A 17,134-nucleotide genomic window follows, 5' to 3' on the forward strand; every position below is an offset into this window, starting at 1 on the left:
CAGTGGAAACGCAAATAAAACACAGGAAAATGGGTTTTGAAAACCCTGGCTATAGATTTATTTGCACGGGGCTCCAAATCTGGCTGTGAATGCAAACTCTGTTCCCAACCTGCTGAAACTCCCGCATGGCAGGCGGGCAGAGGCAGGGGGCCTGATCCCCCCCTTGGCTCTGGGCAGGAGGGGGCCAAGGAGCCCTGTCCTTGCCTCCTGGGGCTGTCCCACAGCTGATGGGTTCGTGGCCACCAACAGCACCGATAGATGTGGCACCTGCTCGGATGCTGTGGCTGGAGGCAGCCAGTGCGGGGGAGAGGGGCTGAGATAGCTGCTTCAGCAGAGCCCGATTTCTCCAGCCAGCCCTGCCCCTGCCCCCCAGCTGGGGGGTCCCCAGCCCCTCGCTGCAGCACCACATACCTCCCAGGGCACAGCATTGCTCCTGGTGCTGGCAAGCCCTGAGTGAAGGTCTCTATTCTCAGCACAGCCGTCCCATCACCCCATAGCACCTTTTTTGGATGCTGAAGTGCAGTAAGAAAATGTCGTCTTGTCTCTGCAGGTTTTTCTGTCCCCCACCTTGCGTTTACCTGAGTGGGCCAGGATGGAAGTTAAAACAGGAGCAGATAAAAGGTAAGCACTGGGCAGCAGCCCTGGTCCTCTCCTCCTTCCCTTCCCGTGCCACGGAGAGCTGCCTTCTGCTTCCAGAAAGGGGAGAGTGACCTAGTTTATTTTTTCTTTAACCCCAAACTCTTCTTTCCCCCTCGAGGCTGAGCCCTCTGCGGTCCAGACCGGGGGAAGGCTGAAGCCTGGGCCAACCCACCATGCCAAGAGAAGCTGAGCCCATGCCTGTGCTTGTGCAGGGGCTGGACGATGCTTCTCCCCATCTCTTCCAGCCAGAGACCTGGGAGAGGAGGGTTTTCGGGTGTGCGGATACATGGGGCTGGACAGCATGGGCAGCAGCCTGATGGAGACCCAGAAGCTCAGCTTCGAGGAGCAGCCGGACGCGAAGGTACAGCCTGTTGCTCCCCGGGGCTGTGCGGTGCCACCCCATGGGGACCCTGTTCATGCACATGCTGGGCTGTCCCTGGCATCACCCCATGCTCTGGGATGTCACATCTTTCCCTTCCTCAGGATGCTGTGGTCCTTCCTTCCTAGCCATTGCTCTCCTCTCCTGCTTTGCCACCCTGTTGTGGCATGGGTGGCAGCCCAAGCAGCCAGGCGGGCTCCCCTGCCTTGCAAAGAACCCCCTCTTTCTTCAGCTTCATCTTTTCAGGTCAACAGCCCTGTGGCAGCTGAGCTGCCAAAATTTGCACAGCTCCTCAGCCCCGGTGCCTTCTCCCAATGAGCAGCACTGCCGCTTATCACAAAATGAAAGCCCAGTCTTTCATGTGCTGATAAACAGCTTAAAAACCCTCCTATCAATCCCAAAGTTCAAGAGCTTCAGCAGAGCTCTGGCATCTTTTGATAGAAGAAAAAAAGAAGAAAAAGCATTATCTGGGGTCCCCGAAGAGCACAGGGTCTAAGTCGCGCCAGAAACCTTACAAAAAGGGCCTTTGTTTGCAGTGCTTGCATTGCTGCTAAGGCAAAGTGTATCAGCCAGGACGGCAGGGAAACCATAAACCCAGGGCGATTTCTCATGTTATGTGGGATAAATCACATGTGAACATTCATTTCCATGAGGAATTCTCTGACCCTAGTGTAAATAAAGCCTCTGCCGATCCCCAGCTCTTCATTCCACCTGTAATAACATCTCTGGTCTTTCCCCCTTTAAATGAACCTGGGGCTCTTTGAAAGGGTGCTATTATGTCCTCGTGGGGCAGTGAGGAGGGTGAGGAAGGCTGGCGGGGCTGGGCTGGAGCTGCTGGCAGCCCCTCTCTGCCCTTGGCAGGGCTTCAGCTGTGCCAAGGCGCTGTACATCTCAGACGCGGACAAGCGCAAGCACTTCCGCCTGGTCCTGAAGCTCTTCTTCAGCAATGGGCAGGAGATCGGCACCTTCCACAGCAAGCTGATCAAGGTCATCTCCAAGCCCTCACAGAAGAAGCAGTCACTGAAGAACACAGACCGTACGTATGGGGATGGCTCTTTTGGGGAGGAAAGCGGGCACAAGCCTGGGGTAGATGCTCTCCGAGTGCTCACAGCTTGGTTCTGGAGAGGTCCAGGCTGGACCCAAAGCCCATGGGCATCCCCAAAAGAGGGGGGATGTATCTAGACATATTGATGTGTCTTTTCTGAAGGGTTCACCCACCACAATGTGTGGATGATGCCAATGTGGTCCCCACTCTGTGGGCTTCACCTTTGAAAAGCCCAGCTGGGCTGGCATTCACATACAGAGGAAGGCAGCCAGGGGGGTGCTGGTTCCTGCTGGGCTCATTACACCAGTAACCAAGACTTGTCCTCCCTTCGCTTGACAAAAACCACAGTTCAAGCCACACGTGGACCTGGCAAGCACTAACACACCACCTGTCCCAACAGTCTGCATCTCCTCGGGCTCCAAAGTCTCCCTCTTCAACCGCCTGCGCTCCCAGACCGTCAGCACCCGCTACCTCTCTGTCGAGGGGGGAGCCTTCATCGCCAGCGCCAGGCAGTGGGCAGCCTTCACCCTCCACCTGGGTAAGGAGCCTCGTGGGGCCGCTGATGCCGGCCATGCCCAGGGCTGGATGCCTCCAGCCCTGGCTCTGCCCTCCTGCAAAGACAGTTCTTGGGGCAAAAGGGGTGGGAGTTAGCCTGGGGTTACAGGAACCTGGCTCAGATCCTACCTCTGCCTGGTGTATCTCTGGAGCCGCTGGCTGTTTCCCACCATCCTTGAGGGTTGGCATCATGCCCTGAGAGCACACAGGCTGTGATGGGGGCAGCAAGAGCTGTACCGGTCTGGAGGCTCATGAATCCAAGCAAGTAACTCACCTGGAAGAGGCCAGATCCCAGAGCATCCCTGCCCACTCTGCCTCCGGCAGTGTCCCTGCGAGGTACCACACCCCAGTCTTGCTCTCCCATGCTGGGGTCCCAGGGAGCAGTGGTCTCTCCAAGCAGCAAGCACCTGCAGAGCAGAGAAAGTAGTAAGAAAGCACCAGGAGCACAGTCAGACCTGCATGTAGCAAGGCAACACATGTTGACCTGCTCCCCAGCTGCTCAGGGCGGTGACTCTGCCTGTCTCCTTCCCGGCAAGCTGATGAGTGCTGCACCTGGAGCGAGTTCCCACTGCGGGAAGGGTATATCCGCTATGGCTCTGTGGTCCAGCTCGTCTGCACAGCCACCGGTGTCACCCTGCCTCCCTTGGTAAGCCTCCATCCCTGAGGGTGCTAGGCACATGGACCTGGCTGCTCTGGGCCTCTGAGCACCGGGTACCATCCCTGGGTGATGCTGCCACCCTGCAGATCATCCGGAAGGTGACGAAGCAGTACGCCATGCTGGACGTAGATGAGCCCATCTCCCAGCTCCACAAATGTGCCTTCCAGTTCCAGGGCAGCGACCGCATGTACCTGTGTCTCTCCACGGATAAAGTGATCCAGTTCCAGGTACAGCAGTGCAAGGAGGAGTGAGGACTCCTGGGGTCCTTCCCATCCTCTCTCCAAGCTCCTCTGTGTTGCCAGTGTTTGGGGAACATGTCACCAGGAGGGGTCTTCCAGCAAAGGGGGGTTTTCTCCAAATTAAGGTCAGAATTGCTGCAAAGCCATCTGCCTCCAGCTTGCCTGCTTTGGTGGGGACCTCATCACTGAGGTCTTTGCAAAGGTATCATGATCCCCATTTCCCAGCAAGCAAAGCAGAGGCACTGAGTCGCTTGCTGGAACTGAGATACTGGGGACAGAAGCCAGGAAGCCTGGCCCTGGTCCCCTGCCATCCCTGCTGTGGCATGTTTGGAGCTGTGATGCTCTCCACAGGCATCTCCCTGCCCAAAGGAAGCCAACCGGGAGCTGCTGAATGACGGCTCCTGCTGGACCATCATTGGCACCGAGACAGTGGAGTACACCTTCAGCGAGGGCCTGGCCTGCGTCCGCGAGCCCGTCAGCCCTGTGCCTCTCATCACTGCCCTGCAGGTAGGCACAGTGCTGGCTGCCAACCACCCCGGCCTCTCCACCACCTGCCTCCATCGCGGCTCCTGCTGCTGAGCTCTTGCACCTGCGCTTGGTGTCCTCCAGCTCTGGGGAGCTGTGGGAATGACAGGGTCTGGACTGCTGTGGTGGGGACGGGACACATGGGCAGAGCATCCTGTGGGAGAAGGAGTCTGGCTCATTCCACCATGTAACACACTGTCATGCATTCTGCCTGTCACAGCTCACAGGCGGCGGGGACGTGGCCATGCTGGAGGTGCAGGGGGAGTATTTCCATACTCATCTCAAGGTCTGGTTTGGAGACGTGGAAGCAGAGACGATGTACAGGTAACGCAGCCGAGGGGGCCAGGGAGCAGACAGGGAACAGCAGCCAGGTTTGGGCAGCGCTGGACAGCTCTGGGAGGGATGTGGCCGCTGATCTTGGGGACGGGCACTTGCACTGCCCATTCTGCAGGACCAAGCATGAGCATTGGAAGGAAAGGCAGGGATGAGTGTGGCTGGTGCCTGCTGGCTCTGGATGCAGTCTGATGATAGCAGTGGGCAAGGAACATGGGGATCTTGGGGGCTGCAAACAAGAAAGCAACTCTGGCAGAGAGGAACGAAACACTGGGGAGGAGAGGTGAAACCTGCCAGCGGCTTCACACTGAGCTCCAAGCTGGAGCACACGTGCCGGCACTCACTGCCAGCCGCTCCTGTGCCAGGCCTTCCTGGGTTAATGCACGTTTTCCTCTCCTGTGCTGTTCCCAGGAGCGCCAAGTCCCTTGTGTGCGTCGTCCCTGACGTCTCTGCCTTCGGCAGTGACTGGAGGTGGCTGCGATACCCCATCACAGTCCCACTTCTGCTGATCAGGGATGATGGCCTCATCTACTCCAGCTCGTTCACGTTCACCTACACCCCAGAGCACAACTTCATCCCAGGGCAGCAGGTCCTCTCGGATGTCCCCCAGGACTCAGACAAATTACTTGACAGCATCCATCAGGAGTTCACCAGGACCAACTTCCACCTCTTCATGCAAAGTTAGCAAGTTGGGCAGGCAGAGCCTTGATCTTGCTGCCAGCCCCAGGGAAGGGGAGCAGCCCCGAGCCGTGCTGGGGGTCCCCGTCCAGGGCTCGGGGTGGCCCCGCTAAAGGGTCCTCCCATGTATCGAATGCCCACCGTGTTACTGTGATTTGCTGACTTGTCTCTCCTTCATGGCAGCATCCCAACCTGCTGAGATCCCACATAAATCAGGCTTCAAGGACTCTTTACTGATTCAATTGCTTCTTTACTAACCATCATGATTTACCTCCCTTGCTGGCAGAGAGCATCACAGCTCCCTTGATGTCTTCAGTCCATATATTCAAAGGCTAGGAGAGACAGGGATGATGAACAAATGTGACCTCAAGAGTTATTGACCTATACCAGGGATCCCTGCATTGCTTCTGTGCTTTTTGGTAATGAGGAGCTGATTTCCAGCAGCCAAATACTTGGTACCAGATGCTTTGGGTTTTGGGTTTTGGTTTTGTTGTTTTTTTAATTAGAGGCCCAAATGGGGTTATTTCAAAAGGAAAAGGGAAAAAAAGAGAGAAAGAAAAACCTCAGTATGAAACCCAGCCCCTTCCTAGCTGGCATGGCTCTGCAAATCTCTGTTGTTTTACACACTTATACACACACACAAACACATGAGAAATTGCAGCACTGTCATCAGCAGGAAACTGCTGATCTAAAGATGCCATGAAAGGAAGCCAGGTTTCTTGGAGCCGGAACCGAGCATTACACAGAATGGGTCTTACAGCTTTATTTAGTCTTCAGATCTCTGATCATCGAAGGGCCCATGGTGTACCTGGAAACCTGCTGGTTTGGCAGTTCTGATCTGGGTTTTGAAACAACTGCCAAACCCATGGAGGTGTTTAACCCACACTGAACTCGGTGGCAGTGGGCAGGGGAGCAGGGGAAGCATGGTGCCTCATGACTCGCAGCACCCCAGGAGCACAGGGTGCCTGGCCCCACACACGGGCATCCCTGGCTCATCACCCAGCTCACCTGCATGTTTTGTGCCATCCAGTATGTTTTGCACACCAGCACTGCACAGATTGACAGCCTCGCCACACTGCAGCTCAGGATGCTGAATTCAGGGCTGCAAGGGACCAACAGCCTCCCAAAACCCAGCATGGAGACTCATGGTGATGCCTGGTGTCTTGGCCTCCTCGCTGTGCAGCTTGTGCATGGCCCCAGCTCCAGGGGACCACAAGAGCTTGGGTCTCCAGGATCCTAACCCAGGGCTTCCCAGGGGCAGCACCTCCCTAAACTCCACCAGGAGGTGGGGTTCCTTCTTCCCTAGAATCGGAACCTCATAGAGGGTGAAAAGCTGTTGGCAGACACACCTGTGTGTATCTGCAGCTGCTGCTGCTGGAGGAAAAACTCAGGGACAATATTACAGCTCATGCCAACAGCCAAGGGCTGGTGGAAAAAAGGGCTGGAGGACAGAAGAAGGGTAACCGCATCAGGATCCGCAGGGTGTTTCAAAAGGAAGCAAGTCCCCTGAAGCGGAGGCAGGCCCCGGTGTGCTCATTAGGTGTTGGGAGCAGTGGTACAACACCTTACTGCTCCCCTTCCTGGAAAATGCTCAAGCATCTTATACAAACGCTTGAACATCTTATACAGGTGCTGGGGGCAGCAGGGGCTTCCCCTGTGCAACAGCCTCTTGGGCGACACATTGGCCCATGCTCAGCATCCCCTACACTCTACCTCCCCCAAAAGCGTTTCCCCCCCGTCTCCTCAGGGAAGGAGTGGAGGGCAGTGAAAGGACAGGACCAAGCCTTTCAGTTTCTGCCTGCATCCCACACAGGAGTGTCTGGAGCCCACAAGCTCCTCAACCTGCTCCCCTCCCTCAGAGACTGGGCATAATTCACATTTTATGAATGGAAAGCACCCTCCGCTATATTTAGCAGCAACCCGGTCCCAAAGGGCAGGAGGAGCATTGCTTATTGACTTCAAGGGCTTGGAACAAGCCTGCCTTGTAATGTTTACAGCACAGCGCTTTTCTGGAGAGGCCAAGAAAGCACTGAGTGGCTCATTCTTGAAGGCTGATGGATTAAGCAAACAGCCGCAGTAATTCAAGCCACATGGGGAAAGGGGAGAGGCGGCGGCAGGCGGGCTGGCGTTGCCTCCAGGGGCTCCTGCCTTCCCCCGACCAGCCACGGGCTGCGTTTAATCTGCTTTTCACAGCAGGTCCTGCAAATGGAAACGAGGAGCTTTGCAGCTCCTGGAGGAGGCACTTCCCTGCCATGGGGAACATATGCTCCGCATCGCAGCGGAGGAGCTGGTGGCATCGGCAGAGCTGTTTATTTGCATAATCACTGATTAACACAAATGTCTCTAACAGGCGCCAGCCATCCAGCTGTATGTTCTCACTCGCTCGCGAGTCGGCAGCACCCGTCTCTGCTGGATCCTACGATAACTCAACGCGTGTCGGGGAAACACGCGCGGAGTGTCCCACCAGCTCCAGCAAGCTGGGCTGCCTGCTCGGAGCTGGGCTGCCCATTGGAGCCTGTCTGGCAGCTCTTTTCTGTGCCCCTGAACTGTACCTGGAGCTTTTCCCTGTCCCCAGGGCAGCCACAAACATGAGTATAAAATGAAGCATGAAAAAAACCTTCACATCACTCCAAGAGCTGGGGGTTTAGGAAAAGCATCAAATGCCTTAGGGATGCTCAGGATAGTTTATGCTGTGTGTAGCTGTGGTGTTGCACGAGCAACCCTGGGCAACAGCGAGGCTTGAAGGCAATGGGGATCCCCTGATCCCACTGGGACGGTGCACAGTTGGGGCTGCCTGGAGCTGCACTGCACCAAGAAGCCATTTCAGGTCCCAGAGGTGAGTGTACCTTCAAAAACATCAAGAAGAAAATAAAGTCCTGGCTTTCCCTCTACGAAACGATACCCCAGAGGAACATGAAATCTGGTCTCGGTCTGTCTCCCTTCCTGCCAGGGCTGTGCGGCGCTGTCCTGGCCGTTTGGAAGAAGAGTTGCTGCCATCTAGTGAGCCCAGCCACCAGCACCCCGCCTGCTGAGCACCACCGCACTCATCACACTGCCAGTGCCCACGCTGCCCAGAGGCTCAGGCCAGCCTGGGTGCTGCACTGGGTGCCGGGGAGCACCTGGGCATTTCTGGCCATCCCTGGGGGACATTTTCTGCCCAACTCAGAGGGTTTGGCTGTTTTTTTAAACAGCCTTTGCATTGCATTTTGCCCCAGACCATGCAGTAGGTTTCCTGATGGGTTGAGTGTTTTCTGGAGAGCAGAGGGCAAGGGAGGCACACAGGCGATGTGGGGAATGTCCCTTCCCTGCTCACCCAGCCCAAATCCACCATTCCTGGCACTGAGGCGGCTGGCTGGCTGGCTTGCTTGTAGGGCAATTGCTAACCATACTTGCAGAAAGGCCAGAAAAATTCCAGTTAAAGGGGGTTTTGCACCCCCCTGAGTGCGAGGGGTGGGCAGAGGTGGGGAGCTGTCCAGGGGGCTGTAAGGAATGGGGGCCGTTCTGTACCAGTGAGATGTTTGCCTTGGCCAGGGCAGCCCAGGGCAGGTCCCTCTGCTGCGCTGTGGCTTCACCACCTCCCCAACACGAGCGAGGTCAGGGCAGTGGCAGAGCTCCCAGGTCCCTGCCTGTGCCCTGTGGAGGAGCGTGGGGCTACAGGTGAGCATCACCAGGGACCGTGCATCAGGATGAGCTGCTGCAGCCAGTGCTGGAGACACAGGGCAAGTGGGGCCACCCCACCAGAGCAGCCTGTCCCCCTCAGCCCTAAGCCCTTCAGCTGGGCTGTCCCTGTCCTGTACCCGCAGGCAGAGCCTCTGGGTAGTCCAGTGGGTCCGTGGCCCACGCTGCTTCATGTGAATGCCTGTATCACCAGGTCTTGAGGATGCTGGATGTGGGGATGCTGTGCATCAGCCAGGGGAAAGGTGCAGAGAAACACCCCTTTCTTGGAAACGTGGTGCCCTTGGGGCTGATGCCCAGGGCTGGTGCATGAAAGGGCTCAGCCCACAAGACTGAACCAAGGGAACGGTTACTGCATCATGAGCCAAAAACATCCCCCTCCCTACCAAGCCCCTGCACTGGTCCCAGCCCGACCTGCAGACCCCAGTGGGGGTCCCATTACCCTGAGCATGCCTCCAAGGGCACCCCTGGCCCCAGCCCAGCACAGCCCTTCGTACAGGGCTGTAGATCTGAGCAGTGCCCAGAAAACCTGTGCTGACTCTATCCTTTTTCTGACAGAGCTATAAATAACCCAGCTGGGTGGCGGGATGCAAAACTACGCCAGGGCCAAAATAAGCTGAGCTGGGTCACTGAGGAATTACAATTACCTGCTCAAGAGACTCCAAGTGCATCTGGAACAGCCCAGGCATGTGGCCCTGCTGGCCAGACTCTAAAAAATAACAACTCCAAATTGCATTACAGATGGAGCAAGCTGGAGACACCCGTGGGTGCCCTCATCCCTGGCGACACCAGGAGTGGATATTATTAGCCCATGTCCCGAGACGGGCTGTTCAGGGGCAGAGACTGCCACGCTTCTGTGCCCACATCTCCAGGCACTCAGCCCTGCCCATGCAGCCAAGAAGCCTGTGGAAAATTGGGTTTCCTTTTTTTTTTTCTTAAAACAAGTTGAAAACAGGCTCACTCCTGGCAAGCACCGGACTCCCTGAATCCCAGGGAAGGACTGAGCCCAGGGGCCGGCAGCATCCTGCTGGGATGCAGGGCTGGATCACTGCCCCAGGGCTGCAGCTGGGGCTTGGTGGCTGGATGAGGGGTGCAGGGTCAGCACTGGACACAGCTCCCCACAGCTGGCCCCATGCTGCAGTGCTGACGGAGGGTCCGGGAACCCAGCTAGTGGGGGCAGGATGGAGGGAGCTGGCACTCTGCTTTCATTCCCCTTTCAAAAGAAAAATACAGACAGTTTTCTCAAGGTTCACTGGTGAAGGAAAGTGGATTTTTAAACAGTTAAAATAAATAACCGGGCTTGAAAATCACAGGCCTGATTTCCATGTACCGTTGCTGTAATTAGGCATGCAAACCAGGCAGACAGTTACAGTTGTTAGGATCAGCGCTGAGAAAGAGCCGACCGGGTGCAGGTCCCTCCCCGTGAGCCCAGTGAGGATTCGGCATCTGTGGAGCCACTGGCAGAGGAGCTGAGCAGCACCCCTGGGTGCTTGTTTGCAGCCCCAGGGCTGTCGGACTCAGTGCTACCCTGGCACGGCTTTGCTCAGAGCATGGCGGGGAGCAGGCAGCATCATGCAGTGCCATGCATGCAGTACGCCAGCACCCCAGCTGCACAGTTGTGCTGGCTGCAAGCATCCCCATGCCCCCTGCCCTGTTAAATCTGGCCTCCTGCCCTGGCCAGCTTGTGCTGGGACAGCTTGAGGATGAAGCCCCAAACTCCCCCATTGATGCCCCTCACCTCTGCGTCAGGCCTGGCTGGGAAACCTCACTCTGGCAGGTCTCTGCAGAGGGACCGGGGTGTCAGGACAGGCGCCGGGCTCTGCCAGGAGCAGCAGCTGGGAGGAGAAGCAGCAGCTGGAGGCCTTTGACCCCACAGTGATATGTCCTTGCTCCCTGCAACCAGAACAGGCACATGGCCCCAGCCGCAGCCCCGAGCAGCCCCGAGATTTCAGGGTGTGGGCTGAGCGGCAGGCACGAGTTGGAAAAATTACAGAGGGAATGAATTGCTACAGCTTTGCCGTGTGAGCACAGTTGGTCCAGCACAAACCCGTTCCCAGAGAGGGAGTGTGGCCCTGGGAACCTCACTGGGGAATGGGGCTGCCCCAGCAAAACCCTGCCTACCTCCGCTGCTGCCTGACGGTCCCTGCCTAAGCTGGGCTGCAGCAAGACCCTGCGTGAAGGGCTCAGCCCTGCCAGGGCCAGGCGTCACGGTACAGGGAAGCAGCACAGGGGCTTTAGCCCTTCGCACATCCACACCCCAAGGGAATGCTTGGCGTGGTCCCCGCCTGTCAGACCTGTGTGGGACCAACATGGGACCCCCAGCATGCTGCTTGTGGGGAGCCATCCATCCTGAACCTGCACGAGGGGCTGCCAGGAGCTGTCTGCACGAACGGGGGAAAGGCAGCAACCCCCGCTGCTGCCCCACTACCGAGCCCCAAAGCAGCACCCAGCAAGGGAGCTCACAGGGGCTCCTACACTGGGACAAGGCACCAACGGGGCAGAAGAAAAGGCACTTCATTAAATCCACTCCTGCTTACGGCTACATTAACAGCAGCAGATCAGTGCTGAGAGGCCAGGTGAGATTTGTTCTTTGTTTTCTGCCTTGGGGTGCACGGCCAGGAGTGTGGCTGTGGGAGAGAAGTCCCTCCACCCTGGCTGTGGCTGCCAGGGGAGCTGGGGATGCACCCAGGGTTTGTCCCCATGACACTACCCAGCATCACTGGGCCCACAGGACTGCCTTTGCCAGTGTGCATGGTCACGGTCCCCTTGCACCCTGCTGAGAGCTGACATGCATGTGTGCGTGCAGCCCCCGAGGGCTGTGCTGGGGCACAGGCAGATTTGAAGGACTCTTTGTTCACCCGTGTAATTATACCTGAGTGGGGAAATAGAAATGTGCTGAAAATCCCTTGCTGGACCTTTCTGACAGGAGCCAGGGAGTTCAGCTGCACAGTGGCTCCATTGTTCCCTCCTCGTGCCTGGGGCTCCCAGCCCACCTCCTGCACCCCCCGCTTCCCCAAAATAACCAGCCGGTGATTAAAAAATGGGTCTTTTCCCTCTGCAATGTCAACACTGGGCAATACGCCCCGAGCCTCCCTCCTGCCCCAGGGCTGGGAGTGTGACATGGCAGCAGCAAGGGCAGTGCCCGTGGATGAGCCAGTGGCTTTCGGCACTGGGAGCACCCCCAGCACCCCAAGCCTTCACACCAGCCTGGCTGAGCAGAGCCATGAGGACATCCACACTCGTGTCCATCCCTGCCCATGCCAAACCCCACAGAGGTATGGGGACATCCAGCCCTTGCCCTGCCCCACATTGGAACACTCCCACCCTTGGGATGCAGAGCAGCAATGAACTTGCAGCTGCAACAAACTGGTTTCCAGCAAGGAACTGATCATTGGTGGTACGGTCACTAGCTGGGGTAGCGGCAGGAGAGAGTATGCCAGCCTGCTCCTCATGCTGGTCCCAGCAGGTTGCCTTCAACATTAGGGAGCCCCAAGGTCTGGCTCTGCCTTCAGGCTGTGCTTCTTCCCGAGCCTGCTGCAAGGAGATGTGCATGAAAGGGCCCCAGCCACCACCTTCCTGGAAGACCCAGGAAAGGCTCAAGGAGAGGACCAGGGTTTTGGATCACCTTTGCCAAGGATGGACTTGCAAAACAATCCTGCCATGAGCCCAACAGCCTCCGTAGCCTTGGTGGGCAGATCCTGCACAAGCACTGCCTGGGCTAGACACACACAGGGACCGGCTGCTGGCACCCAGCACCCCACACATCTGGCTGTCTTGGCCATGCAGGTGAGCACCCGGGATGAGAGCCCACCAGTCCTAGGGGAGCTTCCTGTCCCTGCAGCCCAACAGAGACACACCCACAGGGCTCAGGACAGCCCCACTAGGCTTCCCGCCCATGGCAAATCACGCGATGGGGAGGCTGAGCCGAACCAGCATCCCTGCCCCAGAGATCACCAGGAGTTCATGCTCAGCACTGAGCCACCACCCACCCCTGCCCCAAGGCTGGGGGTGCCGCTGGGAGCCAGGCTGGCTCCACCACACCCTCCACGATGCTCAGCACAGCACTCGCAGGTCCGGGCTTGCCGGTGGCTCTGGGGATGTGTCTCCTGGAGCTGTGAACGTGGCAGCTCATTGCAGCATGCTGACCCCGGGCTGGGATAAGCAGGGCATCCCATCGAGCACAGCGTGGGCCTGGGGGGGCTGCTGGCACTGCCAGCACCCACCGTCCCCACAGCCCAGCAGGACCCCCATGCTGGGTGGTGGGTTCCTCCGTGAAGCAGGCCGGCTGGCACCCCCAAGCACCTCTCTGAACAGGTCAGCCATGGCCACCCTAAGATCAGCACAGCTGCAGGTGGATTTTCTCGGTTGAGCGCCCAATGCCATGGGGTCACACCAGAAACACAGGAGCTGCTCCCCTGGGGTCTGTTCCCCACCATCGAGCTCTGCCTTGTCTCACTGCATTGATCAGACGCACCTTTGCTGCAGTGACTGGCGTTATTAAATTTAATCTGTTCCCAGATTGAATGTATCATTACAGCTTTTCCCACCCACACTTTTCCTAAGCTACCAGTATTTCAGGATGGCAGGAGAAATCCCTGCCCCTTCTGGTTTCCATGCTGGGACAGGGGATCTGCATCTCCACCTGCTCTGCTAGGGAAAGGGAGAGGAGAGGGCCCATCCCCACAGCACTGGGCGGGAGGGGGTGCAGGTGAGCCAGGGTGCTACAGCATGGGCTGATCGTCTTCAGAAGCAAAACAAAGATCCTTACATCGGGAGTCAGGGGTTGTTGTCAGGGAGGCACACCCTGTCCAGCCTGGCTCACCCTCCGTGGGTCAGGGTGTCTTGGGCATGGGATAAGCTCACAGGATGCTGCCCTGAGCTCATGAAACATGCAAGCCTTGTGCCCATGGGGAAAGCCAGGTCAGTTACCTTGCTGGGCCTTGTTCAGCCTGAACACCTCCAGCCACTCTGGGGTCCCCCTTTCCCCCAGGGCTCACACTGCCCCCCCCCACCCCCGGGTAACCAGCTGATATGGGTGATGGCCCTCCGTCTGCTGTGATGGCCACCCGTGTGCTGCTCCTCCCTGCAGCAAAGCCCCACAAAGGCTCTTTTAATGCTTTTTGCAGGGAAATTGTATTTCCCTGTGGGTCCGAGATGCCTTTCAGAGCCCAGGCCACCTCTGTAAAGCTGCCCATCATCTTTGGCTGCAATAGCTGGGATGAAAAATGACATAGCTAATGCCTTGACAATGCTTTCCCTGAATCCTTCCTGTAAGGAGCACAAACCCGGGCTGGGGAGCACCCCGGGAAGAGCTCACTCCCGTCTGAGGAGGCAGGGGGGCTGCGGGCGGGCAGGTGGGCGGCGGGGGGGCTGCGGGCGGGCGGGCGGGCAGGGGGGCTGCGGGGGGGCTGCGGGCGGCGGGGGGGCTGCGGGCGGGCGGGGGGGCAGGGGGGCGGCGAGGGGGCTGCGGGCGGGCGGGGGGGCAGGGGGGCGGCGGGGGGGCTGCGGGCGGGCAGGGGGGCGGCGGGGGGGCGGCGGGGGGGCTGCGGGCGGGCGGGGGGGCAGGGGGGCGGCGGGGGGGCTGCGGGCGGGCAGGGGGGCGGCGGGGGGGCTGCGGGCGGGCAGGGGGGCGGCGGGGGGGCTGCGGGCGGGCAAGGCTCCGTCCGTGGCGGGCGGGGTTTGCCCAGGAGGTGGCAGCAGACACAAGGCGGAGCGGGCGGGGACGGCCCCGGGAGCCGTGTCGGGGCGGGGGGATGTCACGGGTGGGCCCGGCGGCGGGGCTCTGCCAGGGCTGCCAGGAAAAGGGGGCTGGTGGGCAGGCGGGAGGGCTGGGCAGGGAAACCAGGCAGGCAGCGGCAGTCCGGAGTTTGCAGTCGAAACCCAGAACAGCGCTGCTACGCTCCCATGCAACCGCTGGTACCAAACCCCCACCCTCCTCATCCGCGGGGTGTTTGTTGTCAGCCTGCGTGGGCAGCGCTGCTCCGTCCCGGGACAGCGAGCATCCCGGCTTCCCTGTTCCTCAGAGCCTCTCCAAAACACAACCCCCGAGGAGCCACTTGGGTGTGCGCGCCGGGCTCGGCGCCCCAAGGACGCCAGACCTTTGGGCAGCACCGCCTGCACTGGAGCTGGCACCAAGCAAGATGGGGCAGAGGAGGGCGAAGGAGGAGCTGAAGGAGTTTAGCCCCATCGATGGAAACATCCCTGCAGCAAAGGAGGAAGGTTTTCACCCGTCAGGACCCAGCCCTGAGGACAACCTGCCCCATTACCTCCCACACAGCCCCAGCTCACCTGGCTGACTGGGGAGCCCAGTGACCCCCACTGGTGCCCTCCAGCCCCAGTGGGCCGGGGAGCGCTGCACCAGGACCCCCACCCCCTGGGCTCTCCCTGCTCACCCTCTCCCCTGCCTGCAGCCATGGGGAGCCCAGCTGTGCACCCTGCTCAGCACCCAGCGGGCTGGGGGATGCTTGAGGGAAACACCATGTCTCTGGGTTGCAGGAATTGTACCCACCCAGACTCCACGGTCTCTGCGGGCAGTCTGGGTGTCCTGCCCAGAGAGGTGGGTGCCCTGTGCCCTCCAGAGGGTTAGAGGAGGTGAGGACATCGCTGTCACCAACACTATTGCACACCATCTCTGTGACCCTCTCTGGCACACAGTGCAGCACAGCACATACCTCAGTACTGAGGCTCACCCTGCAAAACAAGGGACCCAAACACCCATGAACTCTACCTCAAACCCCCCCGGAAGCCATAAAGTAAAGGGCACTCTTCATCTTCCAGTTCCTATGCTCTTTCCCAGAGGCCTCTCCTGCCAGGGAGCGTTTGGGAAGGGCAGAGCTGCCTGCCCATGGCCACTTGATCACATCAGTACCCAGGATGGTTCCACAGCAATTTTCAAGCCAGGTGAAGACAGCCCTCAGGGTTTTGTTTTTAAAACCAGAGCAGCACTAGGAGGAAAAACAACTGAGCGTCATCTCAGGGGTCAGAGCTGAAGACCAGGAATTCACAAGGTGTTAATGTGAGTCGCCCCTCAGCTAACACCAGATATAGGCAGGCTGGCTGGGGAGGGCAGAAAGGCAGAGGGAACGGTGACAAATCCATCCCAGGAACTGCGGCTCTGCAAGCACAGGCAGGCAGCCAGGCTTGTGCTCCAGGGATTTGCAGAGTACCCATCCAGATTGCTTTGCAAAAACAAGGCGCTTTTACGCTAAGGGCGGTTTTGGAAAGTACACGCGATTCTTGCAACAGAGAGATGAAGCCCAGGAGAGAAAGGGGGAGGGGAGGGGGGAAGGAAGACAAACATAGGTTGTTCCAAGAAGCACGTCCAAGACCCTGTCACAGCCACACACGGCACAAGAACAGGAAGATCGCAGGCGCATGTCACCGATGTACTGACAAACAGCAGCTCCCACAGAGCAAAGACCAGCCCAGCGAGCACGAGTTGTCTTCGCAGTACCAGAAGCAGATTCTCAGAAGAGCTTTGAGAGCACACCGGTGACAGCCCAGGCAACAAGGAGCAAAGCAAGTGTTTGCTACTCCCTCACCCCGGAGGGAGTCTGTGTACTAGTCCTAATTTGTTTCCTCCATCCCTGTTAATACTAACCACCTGGGGCAGGAGTTCCCACCAGGGAGAAGGGAATTAGATTTTTTTCAAGGACAATAATCCATTTAAATACAGCGCTTCTTAGGAGACTCGGCACTTTTCCCACCAAGCAGCCTGGGTCTCCACGCAGCCCGCCCTCTCCCACATGCTGAGGGAGACAGATTGGTCCCATCCCTCGATAGCACCGAGCTGTCAGAGCAGAGGGGCTTGGAGAAGCAGCAGCTTCTTCTAGATCTCACTTAAGAGCTGCTTTGGTCCAAAACAGCATGGAACCCCCTTTGGACTTGCTCCCAGAGCAACTGGTCCCAGGGAAGCTGGAACAGCTCTACTCCCACTTGAAGGCCCACACCAGTCAAACTTGGTCAAGCAAGACCCTCTGCACATTGCTCCACTATGTTTGAAGTCACAGGAACACACTGCTGTTGCCAGCGGACACGCGCAAGCCCATCTCTACCTCCCTCTGTCCCCTCCGGCTGCAAGGGGACAGCCCTCTCAAAGCGTCATCACAGACCTGATCACCAGAGAAAGGATGGGCTGACATCCTCCTGCTGTGCTCTGTCTGCTTTACTTTCCTGGAGGAGCTTCAGTAGCTCCAGAAACCCAGTGACACTGGTCCTGTAGGAGTCACTCATGGGCCAGATGCTGACAACAGCTGGAGAGCAGCTCACAAAGCCCCTCTGAGCTGCAGGCCACCACCAAGCTGGATCCCAGCGTGCCTCCCCCTTCGGTAAACCAAGAAGTTACACAAACATGAGCTCCCTCTTATCCAGCTCCCAAAAGTAATTTCAGATCAGAAACAGTCCAAAAA

General features: G+C 58.3%; 1 protein-coding gene across 1 annotated transcript in view; it reads left to right on the plus strand.

Annotated features, from left to right (window-relative positions):
* The window catches only part of RBPJL (recombination signal binding protein for immunoglobulin kappa J region like), a 13,244-nt gene extending 8,007 nt beyond the window's left edge, over nt 1-5,237 (plus strand). The window contains exons 3-11 of the mRNA XM_064465336.1: nt 551-621; nt 885-1,000; nt 1,880-2,054; nt 2,464-2,601; nt 3,155-3,264; nt 3,363-3,503; nt 3,867-4,022; nt 4,261-4,364; nt 4,785-5,237. Coding sequence (XP_064321406.1) covers nt 551-621; nt 885-1,000; nt 1,880-2,054; nt 2,464-2,601; nt 3,155-3,264; nt 3,363-3,503; nt 3,867-4,022; nt 4,261-4,364; nt 4,785-5,058 — 1,285 coding nt within the window. The 3' untranslated portion in view covers nt 5,059-5,237. The remainder of the gene's footprint in view (nt 1-550; nt 622-884; nt 1,001-1,879; nt 2,055-2,463; nt 2,602-3,154; nt 3,265-3,362; nt 3,504-3,866; nt 4,023-4,260; nt 4,365-4,784) is intronic.
* The last annotated feature ends 11,897 nt before the right edge of the window (nt 5,238-17,134 follow it).

Source organism: Phalacrocorax carbo, chromosome 14, assembly GCF_963921805.1.
Source record: "Phalacrocorax carbo chromosome 14, bPhaCar2.1, whole genome shotgun sequence".
Lineage (NCBI taxonomy): Eukaryota > Metazoa > Chordata > Aves > Suliformes > Phalacrocoracidae > Phalacrocorax > Phalacrocorax carbo.